The sequence below is a fragment of the Barbus barbus genome (genome assembly GCF_936440315.1).
Source record: "Barbus barbus genome assembly, chromosome: 1".
In the NCBI taxonomy this organism is placed as follows: domain Eukaryota; kingdom Metazoa; phylum Chordata; class Actinopteri; order Cypriniformes; family Cyprinidae; genus Barbus; species Barbus barbus.
In genome coordinates, this window is record NC_136729.1 from 10808857 (window position 1) to 10834703 (window position 25847).

A 25847-nucleotide genomic window follows, 5' to 3' on the forward strand; every position below is an offset into this window, starting at 1 on the left:
TATGCTTTTTCTTTTAAAATGCAAAATGTGATTGACAAAATGGTATTTGTATGTATGGTTTGCTTAGTAACAGTCCCAAAAACTTGTACTAAGCACCCATTTTAAGTGCTGTATGTAAAATAATATTGTTCACTGTAATGCGTGATCTCATGCAAAATGTCAATCATGGGAAAGAATAACAGTCTTGCAGTCTACAAAATGTATAAATGCATTTAAGAGTGCTTATCCACAGAAATGAAAATGTAAGGGAAAAATGAACTGTTTAAATTACATTGGTGGCTTCATGTTTCGCTTTCAAAAGTGATTCAAGCATAAATATTCTTTTTAAGCTTATCAAACATTCCAGATGTTTTACTCACTTTGTTAGAGACAAAAAGTACATTAATTTTTCAACAATGTCACATCCTTAAAAAAAAAAAAAAAACCCCGCAGCAAACTTCCTGAGTGAAGGAAAACAAAAAACAGGATGTCAAAAACTCTGTTTCAATTAAGTGCTCTGGCTCGTAGTGCATTCGGTATTAACATAAGCATTACTGTTAGCATTCTCTTTATGGCCGTGGTTCGAACCCGAAAAACAGTCATCTGAATGAAAGTGCGCTGAGATCTGGTTGTAGCAAAGCAGGACCAGCTGCCTCTCCTCTGGGTTGTAATCCAGCGAGTGAGGGTGCACTTGAAGGATGTGTCTCTTGATGGTGCTGACCTTTAGCGTTGCGAGCGTAGCGTCACACACCATGCAGATCAATCCGTGCTTTCTGCAGTCGTAGTCCATCAGGAAGTCCATCTTCCAGCGGGCCTGGTAATTGCGCCGCTGGTCCTTCCCCAGGTAGTGCCTGTGCCGCCCTGCCATCTGTGTCGATGGTGTGATATTTGTGCTATTATTGTCTTCTGTCTCACCTCCTTGCTCTGTGGTTTTCACAGGAGACACCTGCGTATCACCAGCAGCTTTTGCAGTGACAGGGCCACTTTGTGGGGCTTCAGTGGCAAACAAGAAAAAAGAGAGACACATTATTGTTTTTAAACAATATATTTGATTTATAACAGGATTTTTCTTTCTTTAACAATCCAGCACGAATATTTTGTTCAGAAATTGTAACATTTTGACATCAGAACCAGATGTACAACATGTATATCTTTACATCCTTAAAACAAGATACATTTACCTGAGAAGCTAAATTGTCTTTAGTTTTGAAGCTGCTTGCTTGCTAATTAAGCAAAGGCTAACTGAAAGCACCAGGAAAGAGAAAGGTTAAACTATTTTTAGCTTTTGAAATATAATGTTATGTAATTTTAAAAAGCTTATTTTCATGATTAAGTACAACTTGAATGTATACTTTGCAAAACTGATTTACCTGAGAAGCTAAATATCTTTAGTTTTCAAGCTGTTAGCTTGCTAAGCAAAGGCTAACTGAAAACACTAGGTGACAATTTTAGATTCCAAAATATAATGCTATACGTAATATGTAATAATGCACATTTTTATGATTAAGTATATCTTGAATATCTTTACATACTTAAAACAAGATAGATTTACCTGAGAAGCTAATTAATCTTTTTTTTTTAAAGCTTTTATCTTGCTGAGCTAAGGCTAACTGAAAACAATAGTAAAGAGAAATGTTTAATTGAACTATTTTTAGCTTCTGAAATATAATGTGATATGTAATCATTTTTAAAGGACATTAATGAACATATTTTCAAGATCAAGTACATCTTTTATACCTTAGCATCCTTAAAACAAGGTAAATTTACCTGAGAAGATAAATAATCTTTAATTTTAGAGAATCAGTTTTGCTTCTCAGATTTAATTGATCTGGTTTTAAATCATTTTTATGGGAAACGAAGTCGGAATTGATTTTTCTGGTGGGTTTTTTTTATATGATGATTTCATTTTAATACAAAATTATGGCATTTACAGTGATGATAGTTTGCTTCTCTCTATATTTGATGTTGTGTGTCTAGTTGTCTGTACTTACCATCCTCTTTCGGTGTAGCCTTGCCGATTTTCTCCTCCTTTATCCAGGCGCTAACCACAGCATCTCTCTCACTTCGGCTAAGGCTGCTCGTCTCCGGATGGCACTCCTGGATGTGCTTGCGGAAGTTGCTGACCCTCGGCACAGGCAGGTGTTCAGAACACACCATACAGTAGCAGAGCGGGTTTTCTGGAGGACTGTACGCCACTAAATAATCCAGGCGGAGACGCCAGGGGCTGCCATATTTCAGTCTTCTCTTTCTGGGATAGTAAGGTAAGGCCTGGGATCTCTGGCCAGTGTCTGGTGGATTCTCATCTCCTCTTGTGTAGTTCACCAAGCTTCCCTGAATGGGATCCACATTCAGAGGAATAAACGAGGCTGAACCATCTAAGTTTATTTCTTTGGTATGTTGTTCCGATTTGATTTGAGGTTGTAAAGAGTGGGATTCTGCATGACAAATGAGAAATGCAAAGAGAGAAAAAAAAGATTAAAACTGAGAAGAAACTGGGTCTGTAATTTACAATTCAACATGACTATATTATGTTGTTTTGCTTTTTACCAGGGTAGAAAGAAAAATTGAAGCAATTGCACCTTTGTAATAGACCATAGTCAATCACAAAAAGGACATTATTTATAATAAAGCAATTGATGTGCTTTTATTTATACTTTTTCCTTACCTTTTATTCAATTTATATCTTTTTATCTATTAATTTAATTAATTTGTTGTCTTGACTTTTTAATAACAGAATTAAAGACAATTATTTTATTCTGCATGGTAACTTTATAATAGTTAAAGCAATAAATTTCACAATATTATTGAAACAATATGATTGAAACATGTTGTTTGTACTGCATTTTTGATCAAATAAATGCAGCTTTCACATATACAAGGTTTGGGGTTTATACACACACACATACACAAAATTAACACAAAACATTACATTAAGAACATGTCTCTGAAATGGTTTTCAAAACTGTCCTGGTGCATCCTAGCACTGTCTCCCTCATCTAACACACTAGATTCAACTCGTCAGCTCATTAGAAGAGACTGAAATGGGTCCGACCTGAAAAGTGTATATATATATATAAATATTTATTTATTTTTGGAATATCATATTTAACTGGTCCAATATTTAATTAATATTTACGATTAAATACCTTGTGTATGCAACAAATCCATTTTTTCTGATTTATTTTGTCTCTCACCTTCACCGTGTGTCTTAGCCCAGGTCTGCAGGATGGAGTGCTTTTCCTCAGCGCTGTACAGCAGAGAGTTCGGGTGCAGATCCAGCATGTGACTTTTGATGTGATCCAGGTGCAGCGAAGGCAACAGACAGCTACATACCATGCATACTAGACGACCCTCCTCCGCCTGGTATTCCATCAGGAACTCCTGGCGGAACCAGGCGTGCAGCGAGTCGTTCAGGTAGCGCTCCATCACCTGAGCTGTGGGGCCTGGGAGCTCCTGGACAGAGGAGGCCAGAGGAGATGGGGTGACTCTGTTAATGCCAGACTGGGCCTGAAGTACTGGAGAGATGGAACCACTAGGCTTGCCTAGAATGACATGAAGAATGAGCACTTAATAATAATAATAATAAATTTAAGTTAATTAAATGTTATGAAATTAAAAAAATAATGCATCTTATTTATAATGTGCATTTCTCATACTCAAAGTAATGATAATAATAAAATTAAAGAAAATTTAAATGTTATGAAATTTAAAAAAGCATCTTATTTATTTTTATATCTTATCTTATTATTTTTCTCACATTCAAAGTGCGACAGTACAATATAAAAAATAACTAAATAGAGATAAAATAATAATATATGATATACTATTGTATATAAAATCGAGTTTCAGGCTTTTGAATTGACATTATTTTCATGAGATTTAAGCACATTTTCCATTAAAATCTCATTACTGTATTGCATCCAGATGTTTAAATATTTTAGTTTTTAATCCTTATTACAGTAATGAAAATAGTCCTGCCCAGACAAAATTACTTTTAATTATTTAAAAACAAAAAACAAATTAGCATACATTAAAGGGTTTAAACAGCATTTTACCATGACATATAAACGTTAAAATATTTTTATAACTTTTGTACTTTTAAAATGATATTTAATTGTTTATAATATTTAAAATTTCTATTTTTTTATTTTTTTTATTGAATTACATGAGTCAAGATAATTAGGGGTAGGCGAATGTGCATAATTAAAAATAATCTCATGAAAATAATATTAGATGGCAAAATATCTGTTTTTGTTTTTTTGTTTTTTAATTTTCTTTAAGCAAAATATTATTGATTTTTTTTGGGGGGGGTGAACCTTAACACATGTTTTGTCAGGGTTTCATGTGATTCAGACATTTCACAAAAACACAAAGCAGCACAAATAAATATAAACAGACCTGTGGAGTGCCTGTTAACATCCAGAATCTCCTGTGACTCTGGAGGAACATCTGGATCAGGACATACCGGCTGGCTGTTTTCTCGATTCAAATGATTCTCCCATCCTGACCGGATCACATCTTTATCGGACTCGGTCCACAGCAGCGAGTACGGATGCTTCTGATTGATGTGCCTCTTGATGGTGCTTAACTTCAAGGTGGCCAGTGAACTGCCACACACCATGCAGATCATCCCTTGTCTCTGTGGGTCGAAGTCCATGAGGTACTCGCTGCGCCAATACTCATGGTAATAGCGCCGGTGGTCTCGGCCAGGTGTGTGCTTTGATGGAGGGGGGTCCTTTGTAGATGGTCCTGGGATTGGAGACAAAAGGAAAGGAGAGTCTGCGTTCTCAGAGACACACCAGTAACTAGTGCCTGGGGAGCATACAGAGGTGACAGGAACATCCTGGCTGTTATGAGATGTGAGACCATTGATCATATCCTCTTGACCTGAGGAGGACACAAAACAAGAGTGTCACTGATGAAGTGTAATGTGAAATTATTACATTGTTTTCAATTACAGGGAAATATAAAATAGCGGAGATGAATATAAAATGATGCAGTTGAAGATTAAGTGAAAATGTATTTCCGTCAGCCCTTTTGTGCATAAATGTTTTAAAAAATAATCTGTATAGGTATATTCAGAACATACAATATGTGCCTGTTATACTGGACAAAAATTATTTATTTATTATTATTACTTAAATAGGACTGATGCTGAGAGTCTAAAGGTCATTCGCAAATATGTTAACTGAAGGGAAACTTTATAGGAAAATGTGAAACAATTTTTGGTGCTGTAAAATATGAAAATTATGTGATACACAAATTACTTTATTTATACTTAATACATATTTCAAAAATGTAAAATATTGTCATGATGAATATCAAATGTTACATTTACGCATTTAGCAGACGCTTTTATCCAAAGCGACTTACATTGCATTCAAGTTTTTACATTTTATCAGCTCTTGCTTTCCCTGGGAATCGAACCCATGACCTTGGCGTTGCTAGCGCCATGCTCTACTATTTGAGCTACAGGAAAGCCTAAATGTTAAACATGTTAAAGAGTTTTTTTTTTGTCTGCAAGCCAATTTATGTATAAATCTATTAAAAATCTGTCAGCATGTATTGAAATAATTATTATTGTAAATAATAAGTAGTAGTAGTATTTAAATTTTAATATTGCTGACAGAGAAAGTCATTCTCAAAAGACGGAAAAGTTAGCAATCTCATCGGAAAATGTGCAAATGATTTTGTATTTCAGAAAAATATTTGTAAAAAATATTAATGACTGATGAGTATTAAACAAATATTAAAGGAAATTGTGTGCATAAACCTACAAATAATCTATCCGTATATATGTATACATTCATATATATTATTATTTTTATTTAGCATTAGTCTGTTGCTGATAGGCTAAAAGTCATTGTCAAATATTACAACTAAAGTTAACTTCAAATGAAAAATATGAAAATTTATGGAATTCCGGATAGTTTATGATATACTAATTATTTATTTATAGTTAATATTCAATAATCAAAAATGTTGCTATAATGAATTATAAAATGTATATTATAATCTGTCAGCATATATTTAAATGGTTATTTTTACTACTGGTTGTAGTCTCAAAATTTTAAAGGATTCAAATAATTTTTCATTTAAGAAAATAATAATATAATAATAATTTAGCACGATTTAAACACATATTAAAGTGAAAATGTGGTCTTTCCGCAGGCCCATTTTTAGCACAAGGGGGCGGCGGCATGTTGCAGTACCGCGCGCCTCCGCTAGGCGACAGTGACAGCGCATCGCGTACACATGCAGCACGGTTATTTTGCCTTTTGTTTATAGTGGAGCCCGAAAGATTAGGGGCCATGCCGCTGCATGCTATTGTTTGTCACGGGTTTTAACGCTTCAAAAAGAGAGCCATCGATCTAATGGTCAAAGTTAAATGCCTAACACAACATTTACCTGCTGAGAGGTCCCCCAAGTGCCCCCGCTGCGGTGTCGCCTCCTCTTCCTCAGCTTTTATTATTAATGAGCGAGATTCTGTCTGCTCAGCTTTGTGACCCGACTCTTTGGGCTCCGCTTCATCCATACCTGTGTTATGTGATTTTAACCTACAGGACTCGGACCTTTTGCACGTATATGTCACAACCGGAGGATTTGGTTGATGCATTCGTCGGGTGGTTGACTAAATATCTGAAACACGCACTCACCCATTACAGTGTGTGCAGGGTCTGTCGCTGCACTGAAGCCTCGCCGCTGTTTGCTTTAACTAAACTTAACTTTACGAGACGATACAAGTCGCATTTATATCGAAGTTGGAATGCAGATCTGTCAAATGCTCGGTGACTTTAAGCCGTCTCCTGTTTGTATTTAGATGTTCTGCTTATCTTCAGGGTGGAGAGCCGAGCTAGGGGCCCCTGGGGCTCCTTTAGGGGCTCCTGGGTAAATTTAAAGAGACAGTAGCGGCTGTGATGTAGTGCCGGGTGCACCATGGGGCCCATTTTGAAGGTTTCATTTAATATTTTACACAAAATTATTAATTTTGGACATGCCATTTAATATTTAATTAATTAATGAATTATAAAATAGGATTAAATAGATTTTGTTTTCTAGTTTTGATTGGTACATTTATTCACAGACCGTTTTTGAAAAATACAGGTATTCTTCTACATGAAATGACAGTGTAATGAAATTTTATTATTCATATTATTGATGTTTTATATATGTATCCTTGTGTATTTTATTGTAAAATATAATTTTTTAAAAATGAAATTGTATTCGATATTCGAAAAGTATGAATAAACATACATTTATCTTACATTTGTCTTAACAGTGCATCTGTATTTTATTTTATTTTTTACAATAATTGAACACGTAATGTGATATATATAGATTACCACTGTTTACAAATTCATGAGGGACACAAAAGGCATCTTTTTGTGTGTAATTCGTGTAGGTCTACCGGTTGTTTTTAAATACTGAAATATTAACTATACAACAAAAAATTAGAAAACTAAAAAAATACCATTAAGTTATCTGCACCTGATTCATATAGTCTGTTTTTGTTTATTTAGTTTTTTTAATGCAAAATGTAATTGTGGGACTGCTTTAAGACCCTATTCGTCCACGCACAGCATGCAAGTTCCTACATCCTGGTATTTCCCCCCGTTGTCAATGCACCGATCGAAAGAAAGGCTGCTACGGAAAGCGACTGCAGTGTCCTGAGACTGAGCTTAAAGAAAGTTAGGTGCATTTACCAGGTAAACAAACGCATGCTTCGCGCACTCACGACGCCTTTTACTTTAAAGACACGACAGTCCACGAGCTGACAGACAGACACACAGACCGCAGCTCAGGAGGGCAGATAGGGAAGACAGCTTGTTCAGTAAAATAACAACAGTGTTTGCTAGGATGCTTTTTAAATATAAATGTTATATAAATAAGCACGCGCTGCCATTGCAGCGTCGAAACAAAACGCCAGAGAAGTCATCATCTTGTGATTGTGAGGTAAGATTTAAAGTGACAGCAACGTGTTTATCCCCTCTTTGCGCTGTTTGAGTTGATCCTTTACTACGCATTTTATTCATATGAGCATATTTGTATGGTTTCAATTCAAATAGTTTTGTAAAAAGCCCCTTTCTTTAGCAATGCATAGCAGTTGTACTGTTATTACGTTCACGCTATTTTAAACCTGTATGATTTTTTATTTTATTTTTTTGTGGAATGCACAAAAACATATTTTGCAGAATGTGCAGGCTGCTCTTTTTGATACAAAAAGTGAACGTAGATGCAGAGACTATCAAGCTCCAAAAATGCACCAAAACATTAGTCCAGAAAAATATGCAAGGTAAGGAGAGAAGGGTAAATGAAAGAAGAAATCACTTGGGCGCTCCATGTGCAACACTCTGGCACTGATATTTACATTTATTCATATTTGCATATGTTTTTATACATACTTACAGTATGATTAATCGTAGGGAGACAGTGACATAAAAAATGCTGCAATACAAAATCCTAAAATTCGCTTGAAAAGCATATAGGCTACTACTAAGATGGAGAGAAGATTGGAAGTGGACCCAGTGTGAGTTGTCTGCGGACATTTCTCGAAGATTGAAGAACAATTTGTGACAAAAATGATTGAAAAACGATTGTTCCTACTTGCTCTGTAGCACAGATCTAAATTGAATTGATTTAATGTCAATGCTTGCATGGCAGTGCTTGATGTTCCTATGAATTCATATCAGCATTGCAGACACAGCATGTGGGGCACATTCCCCCTGGCCCCCAGACTTCCCCTTCCCCCACATGGATAGAGGGCATCATTATCTTATTTCTTGTATCTACATGTATACTTAAGAGTGCACTTGTCATTGTGTACTACATATATTACACTTATGATAAATTGCTTGCACTGTTCCACATTTGTAGGTCACTTTGGATAAAAGGGTCTGCTAAATGTACATGTACCGGAGCCGAATATGTGCTGGAGGGCCCCTTTTCTGAGTCCCAGCCATACTTTTGGAAGACTACAGGGGTCCCTGGACTTCTATTGTTGCTTTGTGATCACAAATGAATCACAATTGAGGATTTTGTCACAACACCCAACAAAGTGCTCTCTAGGGCCCCGTCCTCCTGCATAGGGGCCCTTTTATGTCCACTATTTTTAACCCTTAATCTGCTAGTTTGAATTATTGGGCGTTATTTATTTAGCTTTATGTAGTTTGAATTCTTATACAGTTTGAAAGTTATGTGTGGCTTGTGTATTTGCATTTGTTTTTTTTGTTTTTTTGCTTTTTTTTACCATCCAGTGATATTTATTTGCATGTATTGTATATATGTGCTTATTTATTAAAATGTTTTTCCTATTTTAGATATATTTTGTTGATGATTTTATTTTATTTTAATTTTATTGTTGCTGAAGTGTAGCCTCAAGCTTATAGTCAATTGGTTTGTGTTAAAGAGCATGAGTTGATAATGTCTCTCATCATTCATCAGATCAATTATTTATTATGCATTTTTGTTTCCCCTTAAGGTCAACTACTCTTGATTTTTCTGAAAAATGGACCGTTTCAATCAAGCACTGCATGCAAAATCAATCTAAACCGAAAGACCTTGAGAGACTGCTTCACATAAATTAAAGATGTGACGCCACAGATACCTTAGAGCAGGTTTTGCCAAGCCTAAAAAGATTTACTCCAGCGGCTGACATTAGTAAAATGATGGTGTAACCAAACAGCAGCCATGTCCAGCAAGACTGCCACTAAACGTTGTTATCAACCAGCAGAGTTTGATGATGCCACTATCGCCCGCAAAAGAGAATATTGGAGGAGCAAGAAAAGAGAGCAGAGGGCGAGAAAGTCGTCTACCAAAAAGAATATTGGAAATGAAAATCTGGGGTTGGGCCTGTCTGTTGTGAGTGAAGCCAGCAATGATCCCTCTCTACATAATCATAATATTTCATTCAAACAAGAATATGCTGATGCTCCTAAAAACTCCTTCAGCTCAGGTCTATCAATATCTGAGAGTAATATTACTATGGTGCCATGCCAAAAAGCGAGATGGTTTCAAAGGACCAAGCTCAACCATGCCTTACCTCAGTACCCAGAAACAAGCACAAATTATCTGAAGGGTGTAATGGGCAATAAAAAAACAAAGCCCTCAGATACAGGGTCATCAAGCACAAATGATTCAACGGTTGAATCTCTCTGCCCTACAGTCCATTCGGTGCCTACAACATGCATAGAGTTGCATCCAAACAGTACTCATGTTCAAAAAACTAAATCAGGAATGTCATCCCTAAAAGGCAAGCAATTAACAACATCTCTGCAAAGCCATGTATCCATGGTTTTACCAGTGCACAAAAAACAAAATAAGCCTCAGAACTCACTTAGACCCTTGACCTCTGTAGAATGTATGGCTCATGCAAACCAGAGTCCTACCACTAAGAGAAGAACATGTGCCTTTGCTTCAGAGCACAACACGGAAGTGGCTATGACTGAAGAAGAGATGGTTGCGAAGCGCAGAGAGAACTGGCGTATCAAAAAGCGGGAACAGAGAGCAAAGCGTGCTGCAAAGCTGGCCCGGGACCGAGAAGGGAGTCTCAGACAAGGACAACCTTTATCTGTTGATATCATACATGCTTCGTCTCTTACTAACAGTAAGGCCTTGAGAGGAATCAGCCTCAACTCAAATCTTGTATCCTTCAATAAACAGTCACTGGGAGCAAAATTTAACGGTTCACGGACAACACCGCTACAAGTTCAGAGTACTAAACCAAACCATGCATGCTTAGCCTCTGGTATTTTGCTGTCATCCTCAAGTAAATCCAAATCCAAAGTACAGAAATTTGCACATACTCAAAAGAGACGTCAAAATCAAACGAGGAAATCCACCCTTGGTGCTTCCAAAGTTGAGTCTCCCGAGGATCGCCATGCTAGGCAGAAAGAGTACTGGAGAATTAAGAAGCGTGAGCAGAGAGCAAGACTGTCTATGGCGTTGAAAGCACGATTGAAGGAACGAGATGCACTAAAGCATCATGGGAGACAGTCCTACAACAGTTTCAAACAGGCGTGTGGAGTTCAAGTGAGAAAAGCAAGTGCATTTGCAGTTTCCTCGCATACCATTCGTGATTTTATCAAAGATGGCACAGTGACATCTCCTGAGGCTTCCCTATCTGCAAGTCAAGACATTTCTAATGTGAAATGCATTGAAAAGGTAAAACTTCAGGTTCAGGTAAATTCTCCCCTATGTTCAGATGCTCCACCAGTCACAAAGCTAGATTCTGCTCCATGCAACGTTCCCAGTAACTGTAATAATGCTCACCAAAACTCTCTAGACAAGTCTAGGTTAACTAGAGGCGCAGTTATGGGCAGTATGACAGTCACCATCCATTCTGAAACCCCAACAGAAGAAGAAAGGGTCACCCGTTTGAGGGAGTATTGGAGGATAAAGAAACGACGGCAAAGGGCTAGCCGAGCTGCCCGACTTGGGAATGGTCTGCTTAGGTCAAAGGTTTTAGTGTTAAAGCAGAGAGAGCAAAACAAGAAGTCAAACCAAAGGCAGAGTATTACTTCATCTATCACCACAACAGTTTGTCACTCCTCAACCAGTGCCCCAACCCCTATAAAAGAACACGTCTATCCCACAATACAAGCTGTATTTTCCATCCCAGAAATTACTCCCTGCATCAGTGTTAAAGATAGCAAACCTTCACCCTGCGCATCCTTAGAATCACACAATGAGCCTCCAACAGCTGTGCACCATCATGCCACCATTCTTCAGGCTGTTGCCTCCATGAAAAAGTCCCTGGTAGAATCGGTTTACACACCAGAAGAAAATAATGCCATCAAAATGCATGTTAAGTGTGAAAATGAGCCTCTTCCGTTGACTAAAGATTACTTTTTTGCATCTAAAGATGCAAAACCAAGTCTTACCTTACAACAAAAAGTCTTATTACTGTGTGACCTCTCAAAAGACACAAGCCTTAAAGATGTCAAATTGAGTCCTCAGGCATCAACTTTAGAAAACACCAGTTATTATAAGACTCATAACGTCTGTCAAGAGGCTACAGATGGAAGTCATGCCATTTCTCCAGTGGCTCTGCAACCTCAGAAATTCCGTGATGGAGCAGATCCCAACCAGGCCTGCCCTTCACAGGCCTTGCAAAAGCAGCAGCTTGGTGAAAGTGATGAGCTTCAACGAAAGAGAGAGTATTGGCGGTTAAAGAAGAGACAACAGCGGGCTAGAAAAGCTAACAAAGATGCAACCAAACATGCAGTTCTTCACAATCTGGCACAGGTGAGTTGCATTGATATTTGAATGTCATGGAAAGCAATTAATAATGTGAATTATTAAATGTGTCGCCATATGAACTATTGCGTTTCTCAGATTCCCCAGAAGAAAACACGAAGCACAACACTCATGCAAGCCATGTCCCAGGACACCTCCACATGCAGACAGATCCCCATTCAGAAAAAAACAAGCAGGTGCATCAAGTATTCAGGTCCACAGACACAGCCTACAGATAAATCAAGATCTAATAGAAGCCAATTAGTGGCAACGCCAAATCCACAAGAAGATCCAGAGGAGGTTATTCATAGAAGACGAATGCAGTGGAGGATCAAGAAACAGGAGCAGAGAGCTAGAAAGGCAGCATGTGAGAAAAGGCTATGCCAGATGATGGTCCCTCCACAAGGCCAGGATTTACAGGTAATTATTTTTTTTAGACCTTATAGATTTATTGCATTTACATTTAGTCATTTAGCAGACGCTTTTATCCAAAGTGACTTACAAATGAGGACAATAGAAGCAATCAAAACCAACAAAAGAGCAACAACATGCAAGTGCTATTATTGGTTTTATTTATGTGCAGTACCATTAAGAAATTTGGGGTCTGTAATTTTTTTTTTTGGACAGCAAAGATATTTATAATGTTACAAAAGATTTGTTAGATTAGATTAGATTCAACTTTATTGTCATTATGCAGAGTACACGTACAGAGCTAATGAAATGCAGTTAGCATCTAACCAGAAGTGCAAGAATATAGTGTTTTATATACATATAAGTGCATAGTAAGTGAAGATATGATTTACAGAATGTACAGTGGAATTGCTATATACAGTATTGAGCAGAGTATATTTTGCTATATACAGTATTGAGCAGAGTATATACAGAATAAAAATAGGAATGCAATGTAGGGATTGTATGTACATTATGAACAGAGCAATGTAGGATTATATATACACATTATGAACAGCAGAAACGTGAGAACAGTGGTAATAAATACAGCTGGATGAGTGTGCAAAGTATTGATAAAGCAATGTGTTCTATGCAAAATAACAGTAGTGCAATATTTTATAGAAATAGTTTACTGTGCTTTGTACAGTAACAACTTTAGACAGTTTATAGTCTAATAACTTTAACAATGTGCAGTCTGTGCAAAATATGAGTAGTGCAAATGCATGTGTGTAAAGTACTGTGACCAGTGCAGTAATAAGCAGGTGCAGGTTAGATTGGTGGTGTGGCGTTCAGAAGTGTCACAGCCTCGGGGAAGAAGCTCTTCCTGAGCCTACTAGTGCGAGAGTGTAGGCACCTGTAACGCCTGCCGGATGGAAGGAGGGTGAAAAGTCCATGGTTAGGGTGAGAGGCATCCTTGATGATGTTTCTTGCCCTGCCCAGACAGTGCTTATGATAAATGTTCTCAATGGAAGTTAACTGGGTGCCGGTGATCCGTTGAGCAGTTTTCACCACCCGCTGGAGTGCTTTGCGGTCAGATGCGGAGCAATTGCTGTACCATACTGAGATGCAGTTCGTGAGTATGCTCTCAATGGTACAGCGGTAGAATTCCACAAGGATCCTGGGATTCAGGTGAACTTTCTCAAGGCTCCTTAAGAAGTAAAGGCGCTGCTGTGCCTTTTTGACCAGAGTGGAGGTGTTATGGGACCAGGTGAGGTCATCAGAGATGTGGATGCCAAGGAACTTGAAACTCGACACACGCTCCACTACAGCTCCGTTGATGTAGATGGGTGTGTGTGCATGACTCCTAGTCCGCCTGAAGTCCACAATGATCTCCTTTGTCTTCTGGGTGTTTAGTTGTAGATTATTGGTGGCACACCACACAGCCAGATGCTGCTCCTCATCCCTGTAGGCTGACTCATCGTCATCCTTGATCAGACCTACCACCGTGGTGTCATCTGCAAATTTAATTATGGTGTTGGAGCCATAAACAGGAACACAGTCATGGGTGAAGAGGGAGTACAGGAGAGGGCTCAGTACGCAACCCTGTGGCACGCCGGTGTTCAGGGTGATGGAGGAGGAGAGGTTATCTAACTTAACGGACTGAGGTCTGTTAGTCAGAAAATCTAGAATCCATTTTTTTTTTTTTTTATTAAAAAGGATCCCCATTAGCTGACGCCAAGACGACAGCTAGTCTTCCTGGGGTCCAGACAATACATACAAAACACAATAGTTACATTCACAATTACTCCCAAATATATCACATATTTATTCACATAAAAGTACAATAAAGAGTAACAATACTGAAAATACCTATTAAAATAATAATATAATAAGGAAAAGCAACATAGCACACGACACAACCTCACTCAACCAATCCAAATGATATTATGATGTTGAGAACAAATACAATTTTAGTCTCTTTTTAAAAGCAGTTTTTCCCTTGATTTCACGAATAACAACTGGAAGATTGTTCCAAAACACAATTGACCTATAAAACACAGTCCTTTTCATAGAGTCAGACTTAGGTAGGGGTAAAGAAATCTGTTGACTATTCGCCCCTCTTGTGTAATGTGAATGCATATTTGAGCAGTAAATTATTTTATCATAAAACAATTTAGGAGTCTGAGTGTTAATAATTCTATGAAAATATACTAACATATTAGCAGATAGTCTATGCTTGACCATCAGCCACGCAAGACGTTCATGCATCTCTGCAACACTAGTCCTAGAAGAACAACCAAGAACCAGTCTTGCGGCCTTGTTTTGAGCCACCTGTAATTTTTTCAAAAGACTGTTTGATGCAGCAGACCATACAACAGAACAGTAATCCAAATGACATAAAACCAATGTACAAACAACACGACAAAACAACTGTGAATTTAGAAACCGTGCACATTTACGAGTTACTGCAACAGCTCTACCCATTCTAGCAACAACTTTATTGATGTGATCAGACCATGACAATGTGCAATCCAGCCAAAGTCCAAGAAGCTTCACCTTTTTCACTTGTTGTATATTTTGACCATTTACTTGTATATTAATTTTAGGATTATCAGATAATCTATACTTAGACCCAAATATTATACTCGTTGTTTTTGATATATTTAGAACAAGTTTATTTGTTTTAATCCAGTTATACAATTTGCTGATCTCACAAGACAGAACCTGATTAAGCTCTGAACATGTAGGGGCTGCATAATAAAGAGTAGAATCATCGGCAAACATAGTCAATGTAGCCTTACTGAGTGTATATGGCATATCATTTGTAAAAATTGAAAATAACAAAGGTCCAAGGCAGCTTCCTTGGGGGACACCACAATCCAGGGACTTGCAACAAGATAATGCACCATTAAAATAAACTCTTTGCGACCTCTCCGACAAATAGCTCTTAAACCACTTGATTACAGAGGAAGTAAAACCATAACTAATAAGTTTAGAAATCAAAATTTCAGGGTCGATCACATCGAAAGCAGCACTGAAGTCTAGTAATAGTGTACCCACTAGCATTGAATTATCAATTGATGTTAGCCAGCTGTCCGACATTTGTGTCATTGCAGTGCAGGTGGAATGACCAGACCTATAAGCATGCTGAAACTTCGTAATTAAATCATTGTTAGAAAAGTAATCTTGCACTTGCTCAAATACAATCCTTTCCAACAATTTGATAATTGTTGCTGATAATTTCAACAGCCTACTATCCAAGTTGTCTGTACCAACAGACCCACTAACAATCAAAGATCTCAGCAACATTTCCACCTGCACAACATTAACCTGATGAAATTCAAAACTACACAGTTTATCTTTCATAATACATTTTTCTATCAACTCATTGGAGTTGGAATCAACAGTAAATTTTATTGTCTCTCTAAGGTTAGAAACCTTTTTAACAAAATAATCATTAAAATAGTTTGCAATCTGTATTGGCTTAGTCAAATAAACTCCATTCAGTTCAACAAAAGAAGTACAAGTAGATTTTTTTCCCATGATTTCGTTGAATACATTCCACATTCTCTTACTATCTGTACCACTATCGTTGATTCGCTTCTGAAAATATTTTTTCTTTTTCACTCTATTCACCTTGGTCACATGATTCCTTAGAGTACAATAAAAATTTCTGTCCTCAAGGGAGTCAGAAAGAACAGCAACCTTCTTAGCCTCGTCCCTTTGAGCCATTAAGCTCCTTAACTCCGTATCAACCCAAGGAGCACTTTTGGCTTTAACTGTAAATTTCTTTAATGGGGCATGATTGTTAACCACTCTCATAAAACCATCCATAAATAAGTCAAGGGATGCGTCCACATCCTCAATGTCACATACCAAATTCCATTTAATATGATCCAGTTCATTTAAAAAACTCTCCTCATTAAATGCCCCATAAGTTCTTTTCATAATAATTTTAGGACAGGCTCTAGGCAGCTTAGTTCTCCTGGAGACAGCAATACAGTTGTGGTCACTAAAGCCAACAGTTACAGAAACTGGTGTTGAGCACATATCAGGATTATTAGTATAAATATGATCAATACATTTTGATGTTAAAGATCCTGTATTGTTACTAGACATTCTTGTTGGTTGATCCATTAATTGAGATAAGCCACAGGTGTCTGTCATAGATTTCAACCTATTTTTCAAAGGACAATTATCAGATAGCCAATCAATATTTAGATCACCCAGCCAGTATAGCTCTGTTTTCCTCAGTCACTTTGTCTAGCATATCACATAAACCATTTACATACTCTATCCTGGCACTAGGTGGCCTATAACAACAGCCTAGAATAATCGGTTTTAAATATGGAAGTTGTACCTGTAACCATAACACTTCAACATCATCAACCATCAAGTCATGTCTCAGTTTAACAGGGTAATGATCACGTATGTAAATGGCCACACCCCCTCCAAACCTGTTTCGATCGTTTCTATAAATTGAAAACCCCCCTATATCAACGTCTGAATTGTCTATGAAATGGTCCAGATGGGTTTCAGAAATCATAAGTATGTCTATTTTGTTTAATTGCAAAAACAAAGACAGGTCATGAATTTTGTTCCTTAAACTACATATATTAATATGTGCAAGGATTAAACCTTTTAGGTAGTTTATTTATACTAGTCATCTTAGTTAAAGATAAATAAGTCCTATATTATAATCTAGTTGAATATCTTGTACCATAAATTGTTTTGTCATCATCAAGTAGGCTCCATACATATAAGTCCTGCACACAGACACACATGCATATACACAAACATAATTAAAATTGAGCTTTGAAGCTCATTAGGCCACTGACTGACTTTGTCCAGCCCTTGGGATAATGATCAATTTATCATACTTTAAGCTCGCTTTATCACCTCTTTCTCTGGCAGCTTTCAACTTCGGCCACAGCTCTTTCCTCCTCAGTTGCACAGCTTCAGAGAAATCTTCATTAATGTAGATCCTAGTGCCCTTTTAGTGACCATTTCTTGGCTGAAGAAAGAATCAGCTCTGTCTTTAATGCGAAGAAGTTTGACAACAATTTTCCTTGGCCTTCCCCTCTCCTGAAACTGACCAAGTCTCTGGGCCCGCTCAATGTCCATATTTGCTCCATCTAAGCCCAAGTTATTAGAAAGCATATCTCGCACCTTTTTCTCTGATTCACACCAATTCTCTCCTTTCTCATCAGCAATGCCATCGATTAAAATGTTTGTTCTCCTGCCCTGGTTTTCAATATAATCAAGCTTGTTGAACATTGCATCCAATTCCTGCTTGAAAGCAGTAGTGTTTGTCTCAAATGCTCTTATCTTTGCCTCAGTCTCAATGCATCCCATCTTATCTTCTTCAAACTTTGCTTGGGTAAATTCCAAGCTAGTCTTCAGCTCCTGTACATCTCTGATAACACCGTCCAATCTTTTATTAGTTGCATCCATGATCAGCTGAATGAAACATTTGAAGTTATCTTGCTGCTGCAATAACATATCTTTATAGATCTCTCTCTGCTGCTCCATTAACTGGGAGAGTACACTCATTGTAACAACAGCATCTTCCTCACTAGGGGACGTTTTAACATTTTTAGGATGCATGATGTATCTTACCAGGATGTACCGGAAGTTGAAGAAAGTTGCAAATGTTGATGGTGACAGATCTGTTTGTCAAGGTCCTAGTAGGCCCAAAAGCCCATCAACTTGGGCTACAGCCCAAGCTCAACGAAAAGAGGAAATATTGTTTCCAATGTTGAGACACAGTTAGGATAAAATGAACTTGAGTCAATTAATCACTAGATTTTGAGAATACCAGAAAGGATTCAGTAGATTTCGGTTAGATTCTAAGAGGCCAGGTTCTCAGAGAAAACTCCTGGCAGCCATCTTGAAAAAAAGGTGTTCACTGCAGATGGGTGTGCTGATTCCAAGCTGGCTGAGCATGGAGATCAGCTTGGAGGGGATTACAGTATTAAATGCAGAACTGAAATCTATGAACAGCATTCTCACATGTGTGTTTTTACTGCCCAGGTGGGTGAGGGCAGAGTGAAGTGCTGTTGAGATGGCGTCCTCTGTTGACCTATTGTGGCGATAGGCAAATTGGAATGGGTCTAGTGTAGCAGGGAGACAGGATTTTAAGTGGGATGCAACCAGTTTCTCAAAACACTTGGCAATGATGGGGGTGAGTGCAACAGGACGTTTGGGCCAGGGACAGATTGAAAATGTCCGTGAAGACCTCAGCTAGCTGCTCCGCACAGGCTTTAAGCACACGACCAGGTATTCCGTCAGGGCCAGCTGCCTTCCGCGCATTGACCTTGCGCAGAGTGGAGTAAACATCTGATGTGGAGAGTGTGAGAGGCAGTTCACTGGGTTGATGCTCAGCTTTGAGTGAGATCTCCTTATTATTTTGATCAAAACGAGCATAAAAGTGATTGAGCTCGTCTGGGAGGGAGGCAGAGCTGGAGGGGGGCACAGAGTTAGGTGGTTTGTAATCTGTGATAGATTGTATGCCTTGCCACATACGCCGGGGATCTGAAGAATTGAAGTGTTCTTCAATCTTCTGTTTGTGTGTGAGTTTGGCCTGGCAGATACCCTTCCTCAGGTTGGCTCTGGCTGAGCTGTAAGCCTCCTGGTCTCCAGACCTGAAGGCTGCATCTCTTGCTTTGAGCAGGAGGCGAACCTCTCTGTTCATCCAGGGCTTCTGATTGGGGAAGATTTTTATTTTTTTGTGTGTGGTCACTCTGCTCACACATCTGTTGATGTGCTCCAGGACAGAGTTGGTGTAAATGTCAATGTTAATCTGAGAGTTTGTGGTGGCCTGGGCAGCAAACTCACTCCAGTCTGTGTGCTGGAATTGATGTTGAAGAGTGGAGTCAGCACCTTCCAGACAGATTTTAACAGTCCTTATTGTAGGTTTCACACATTTGATGACTGGGGTATACTTGGGGAGCAGGAACAAAGAGAGGTGATCAGACTGACCCAGGTGGGGGAGGGGTGTGACTTTGTAGGCATCACTCACATTAGTATAAACGTGGTCCAATGTTTTATGTCCCCTTGTAGTGCAGGAGATTAGTGCAGGAGATGCAGTGATTGAAGTCCCCAGCAACAATAAAGGCTCCATCCGGGTGCACGGTTTGTAATTTGCTAATAGCAGCACAAAGTTCTTTCATAGCCACGTTAGCATTAGCGTCCGGAGGTACGTAAACTGCAGCAGCAACAATGCAAGTAAACTCACGTGGTAGATAGAATGTTATTTGTGTTATTAATGTTACATTTCTGTTTCACATAAATGCTGTTCTTTTGAACTTTTAAAAGAATCCTGAAAAAAAATCCTCAAAAAACATTGTGGCACAACTATGCATCTTGTGTTGCAAATCAGCATATAAGAATGATTTCTGAAGGATCATGTGACATTAAAGACTGGAGAAATGACTGCTGAAAATTCAGCTTTGCCATCACAGGAATAAATTACATGTTCAAATATATTAAAATAGAAAACTGTTATTTTATATTCTGAAAATGTTTTGGAATATTACTGTTTTTACTGTATTTTTAATAAAATGCAGCCTTGGTGTGCCTTTAAACAGAAAAACTTTAAACAGAACAGAAAACATTAAAAAAACCTTACCAACCCAAATTTTTGAAAAGTAATGTAATTGCAGACAAAGAAAAGGCCCCAAATAAAAGCACAATCATTTCAAAACACTGTGAGCAGTAACATCCCCCTCATTTACAGATTGTTCTAAAACAGACCAAAGTGCAGCACCGCTGTGTGTTTGAGTGGGACTGCGATACCCACGCAGTGCAGCCCACTGATCATGCAGTTGTTTACTCTTGTGACAGATCTGTTGAACTAATTTGTGGTTTGCACAGTGCTGATCTTCACCATCAGTGGCTCATTCATCTAAACGGATCAACATTTACTCACCCCCATGTTGTTCCAAACCTGTATTACTTTCTTTCTTCTACGGAACACAAAAAAAGAGATTTTGTTTCAACTGTTTTTGCTCATACAAAGTCAAAAGGGTCCAAAACAACTCTGACCATTTGAACTTTGTTCAAACTCCACAGAAGAAAGAAAGTCATACAGGTTGGGAATTACATGAAGGTGAGTTTATACTGAGAACCAAACATCACAGTATACCAAAACCCTGTAATAACAACACTACATGCTGTATGTCCCCTGGGGGCCCCAGCTATCTCAGTACTAGAAATTCACAGACAATTGGGGCAGTGTTCGCAGGGCCCCATGTGGGGCCTCAACCATACCTAGAATAGCACTAGAATATCACGGAAACATTTTGGAGGCCTCTTTTGACTTGTGGAAGTGTACAGACTTATAAAATTATGTTCATACATTATCCATTCACCACACTCACTTATTTTATTTTCTCATTTCTAATTTGCACATACTTGACCTGTACATACATAGTCGCCTATATTATATATTATATATTGTGTATCTTTTACTTTTTTTTTTTTGCTGCTTTGTACATTGGTCATTGGCTATTTCCTGTTATTTTGTTTCATTACCTGTGTCCTGTCCTGTTACTGTCCTTCTGTTGCACTGTGGAGCTTCTGTCACTACAACAAATTCCTTGTATGTGTAAACATACTTGGCCAATAAAGCTCATTCTGATTCTGATTCATTCTATAATCTTTTTTTTTTTTCATCCTTTAGTCAAATGAGCTACAGCTCTAGTGGCCCCTAGTTGCTGACACTTCAGGATCTGTTGTTGCCATTTGCTGACTACAGTTAATGTACATTATCCTTACTTTTTTCTTTAATCTTCCTAGAGTTATAACTCCGCCAGTCTCTGCTCAGCAGTAGTTCAGAGGTAAGTACATTTTTTAATAATATTTTTGAAGACGTCTTTTATGCTCACAAATGCTGCATTTGTTTGATCAAAAATCCTGTAAAAACAGTAATATTGTAAAATATTATTACAGTTTAATATAACTATTTTCTATTTGAATGTATTTTCAAATGTAATTTATTCCTGTGATGATTTCCAAACAGTGTAACATTAGAAGACCAACTTGGCTACTTTGCTGAACTATGTCAACCTGCACTCAAAGGTTATTTTTAATGAACACACATTTGACCAAAACAGTTTAAATTACTATTTGTTTACTGACATTACCAACATCTTCTGTTTGAAGAGGAGTCACCAAATGATGCAATGGATAGACCTTTATCACAGGCAGAGTGGAGAAATGGCTACCTCATGGACTTTGATCCTGTCAACCCGTTGTTGGTGTGCATGGTTTGTGGGGAGCAGCAGTACTCTGTGAGTGTGGAAGGGGTGAAGGCACACATTGAGGAGGTGCATCCTGATACACTATCACTGGGAGACCTTGAACGTCAAGGCATTCTTGATGCCTGGGATAAACAGGTGGCTGTACGAGAGCACTTCATCATCCACCAGATTCAACAGCAATGCAGAGCTTCTACAGGTAACAGGGAAATCTGCATTCAGTCTGTCTTTGAAAATATAAAATAATTGTATTATAATATATATTATAAAATATTTTTTCAGAATGGAATTTAACCTGCCCGGTCAAAATTGAAGCTAAGGTCAAGGCCGAAGACTTTGAGTGAACTGATGGGTGACAGACAAGAGGAAACGCTGAAGCTTATCTTATACCATTCCACTCATTCATTTATTCATTTTTATCCTTAATAACAATCTGAGCCAAAGAATGGCTGATTTATTTATTTATTTTTTTTAGTCTTCCTTTTGTTAAACATGGGTATATATAGGAGTACTACACTATATTTATAATCTGCTTTCCAGTCAAGTCAAGTCACCTTTATTTACAGTGCCGTGAAAAGGTTTTTACCCCCTTCCTGTTTTTTACATTTTTTTATGATTTCATTTATTAAGGGAAAAAATCTGTCCAAACCTACCTCGTCTACGTGAAAAATTAATTGTCCCCTCATACATTACATTACGTTATTTTAGAAAGCTGAGTTAAATTTCACTAGCCAAACCCAGGCTGGATTACTGCCAGACCTTTTGAATTAAGAAATCACTTAAATAGAATCTGTCTGACAAAGTGAAGCATGGTCAAAGAGCAACACATCATGCCACGGATCTAAAGAAATTCAAGAACAGATGAGAAACAAAACAGTTGACATGTATCAGTCTGGAAAGTGTTATAAAGCCATTTCTAAGGCTTTGGGACTCCAGCGAACCACGGTCAGAGCCATTATCAAATGGAGAGAACTTGTAACAGTGGTGAACCTTCCCAAGAGTGGCTGGCCTACCAAAATTACTCCAAAAGCGCAATGACGACTCATCCAGGAGGTCATAAAAGAACCCATAACAACATCTAAAGAACTGCAGGCCTCACTTGCCTCAATTAAGGTCAGTGTTCATGATTCAACAATAAGAAAGAGACTGGGCAAAAACGGCATCCATGAAAGAGTTCCAAGGCAAAAGCCACTGCTGACCAAAAAGAACACAAAGGCTCGTCTCACATTTGCAAAAAAATATCTTGATTATCCCCAAGATTTTTGGAAAAATATTCTGAGGACTGATGAGACAAAAGTTTTTGCAAGGTGCGTGTCCTGCTACACCTGGCGTAAAACCAACACAGTATTTCATAAAAAGAACATCATACCACACCAACATGGTGATGGTAGTGTGATGGTCTGGGGCTGCTTTGCAGCTTCAGGACCTGGATGACTTGCCATAATTGATGGAACCATGAATTCTGCACTCTATCAGAAAATCCTGAAGGAGAATGTCCGTCCGTCAGTTTGTGACCTCAAACTCAGTCACACTTGGGTTATGCAGCAGGACAATGATCCCAAACACACCAGGGGTGTATTCCAGAAAGCACGGTTAACTTACCTTCAGCTAAACCCTGAACTTCGGGTTGATTAACCCCAAACGCGTTCCAAAAACGCGTCAGGGAGTAAGTTCATTCAACTCAGAGTATGTTCCTGGTTAAGACTCAAGACATTCTCAACAGAGCGACGAATTGACGAGTCACTATGGAAACGGACGCTAAGAAAAAGCACACCATGCTGTTTCTTTCTTCTTCTTTTGTTCAATGGTCGTTTACATGCTTAGTGCATATCGCCACCTAATTGGTGGTTGTGTAATCATTTTTTTTTCCTGTTTAATCTTTAATCCTTGAGAATATGACTTATATTTTTTGTTTGATGCTAATTATAGATTAAGTCATATCAGATATGTATTTTTATTATAGAAATACATTATAGAAAATGCCAATCCATGTGTGAGATGATATAAAATGTAATAAGTATATATAATATAATAAATTAAACATTACCTTGTCATAGTGTTTTATAATTTATACAAATAACTGTTATGCATGCCAATAAAATAAATAAAATAACCATATTAGAATAATATATTACCTTATTTATTACTTATATTAGCGCTTATATATATATATATATATATATATATATATATATATATATATATATATATATATATATATATATATATAAGGCTATATTATATAATGTTGTGCACTATCTGTCAGGCCCACTGAAGGCTGGTCAGTATGTCACGCGTGCACTGATAGCACTGAAGTGAACTAACCCTGAACATAACCTGCTCCGGAGCAGGTTATCTTCACAGAGCAAGTTACTATGGTTACTTGCATACCCTAAAAGTAACCTCCGATTTTGGAACCGAAAGCCGAGTTTATCCGCTCGCTTATCCTCAAACTTACCCGGGTATGTCACATAACCTGCTTTCTGGAATACACCCCAGCAAGTCCACCTCTGAATGGCTCAAGAAAAACAAAATTAAGGTTTTGGAGTGGCCAAGTCAAATTCCAGACTTAAATCCAATTGAGATGCTGTGGCATGACCTTAAACAGTCCTTTCATGCCTGAAAACCCTCTAATGTGGCTGAATTAAAACAATTCTGCAGAGAAGAGTGGGCCAAAATTCCTCCACAGCGATGTGAAAGACTGATTGCCAGTTATCACAAACGCTTGATTGCAGGTTTTGCTGCAAAGAGTGGCACAACCAGTTATTAGACTTAGTTATTTAAATTTAACTTTTTCACGTAGGGCCAGGCAGGTTTGGACAGCTTTTTTCCCTTAATAAATGAAATAATTATTTCAAAACTGCATTTTGTATTTACTTGGGTTATCTTTGTGTAATATTAAAAATTGCCTTAATGTGTACCAGTCACTCCTCTATTCCTTCTCTGCTAATGTCTCCACTGCTAAAAGGACATACTATCATAACAAAATTAACAATTCGTCTAACTCCCGCATGCTCTTTAAAACATTTTCCTCGCTTCTTTGTCCTCCTCCTTCATCAACTCTAACAGCTGACAACTTTGCCGCGTTCTTCATTAATAAAATTAAAACCATCAGTGCACAATTTTCCACACCACAATCTGTCAAGCACATCTTACCAGCAAACAAACACTCGTTCACATCCTTCTCTTCACTCTCTGAGGCAGAAGTCTCCAAACTCAGCCGTTCTAATCATCCTACTACTTGTCCCCTTGATCCTATTCCATCTCATCTCTTTCAAGCCATTTCTCCTGCAGTTGTACCTGCACTCACATCATTAACACATCCCTTCACACTGGTGTTTTTCCATCAGCATTTAGACAGGTAATGTATAACCCCACTACTTAAGAAACTCACCCTTAACCCACCTACAGACCGGTTTCCCTTGTGTTCCCGGGTTGTGTTCAACCAAGTCTATGCCTTTCTCACACAGAAAAACCTCCTCGACAGCAACCAGTCTGGTTTCAGAAGTGGACATTTAATCAAGACTGCCTTGCTCTCAGTTGTTGAAGCCCTAAGACTTGCAAGAGCGGATTCCAAATCTTCAATACTTATCTTGCTGGATCTGTCCGCTGCTTTTGACACAATTAACCACCAGATTCTCCTGTCAGCCCTATTGGTATAGGAACCACATCCCAGTGGTTTGAGTCTTACCTCACAGATAGGACCCTTCAAAGGTATCTTGGAGATGTGAGGTATCCAAGTTGCAACATCTAACTACTGGGGTGCCTCAGGGCTCAGTTCTTGGACCAGTTCTCTTCTCTGTCTATATGGCATCACTGGGTTCTGTCATTCAGAAACATGTCTTTTCATACCACTGCTATGCTGATGACACTCAGCTCTACCTCTCATTCCATCCTGATGATCCGACGATAGCTGCTCGCATCTCAGCTTGTCTAACAGACATTTCTTGCTGGATGAAGGACCATCACCTTCAACTCAACCTT

The 25847-nt window shown here is 38.1% G+C and overlaps 2 protein-coding genes across 5 annotated transcripts; one reads left to right on the forward strand and one right to left on the reverse strand.

The window, feature by feature from the left end:
- Positions 1-22: 22 nt before the first annotated feature.
- Positions 23-6869, reverse strand: LOC306855480 (zinc finger translocation-associated protein-like). 2 transcript variants are annotated; one of them, XM_079394229.1, is made up of 5 exons: positions 6636-6869; positions 4378-4866; positions 3174-3521; positions 1971-2414; positions 23-972 (listed from the first exon to the last, which is right to left on the reverse strand). In XM_079394229.1, exons 1-5 carry the CDS (start codon positions 6637-6639, stop codon positions 488-490), a joined length of 1770 nt encoding a protein of 589 aa, XP_079250355.1. In that variant the 5' UTR covers positions 6640-6869; the 3' UTR covers positions 23-487. The 2 variants fall into 2 exon arrangements, with proteins under 2 accessions (XP_079250355.1, XP_079250354.1); XM_079394228.1 differs by having other exon boundaries at positions 6388-6851.
- A 705-nt stretch (positions 6870-7574) lies between these two features.
- LOC306869958 (uncharacterized protein) lies at positions 7575-23957 on the forward strand. Of its 3 annotated transcripts, none has more exons than XM_079416932.1 (7): positions 7575-7685; positions 9458-12222; positions 12313-12633; positions 21403-21443; positions 21626-21684; positions 21769-22062; positions 22146-23957. In XM_079416932.1, exons 2-7 carry the CDS (start codon positions 9667-9669, stop codon positions 22205-22207), a joined length of 3333 nt encoding a protein of 1110 aa, XP_079273058.1. In that variant the 5' UTR covers positions 7575-7685; positions 9458-9666; the 3' UTR covers positions 22208-23957. The 3 variants fall into 3 exon arrangements, with proteins under 3 accessions (XP_079273058.1, XP_079273060.1, XP_079273059.1); XM_079416933.1 differs by having other exon boundaries at positions 7593-7932; XM_079416934.1 differs by lacking the exon at positions 22146-23957 and having other exon boundaries at positions 21771-21920.
- Positions 23958-25847: the final 1890 nt, after the last annotated feature.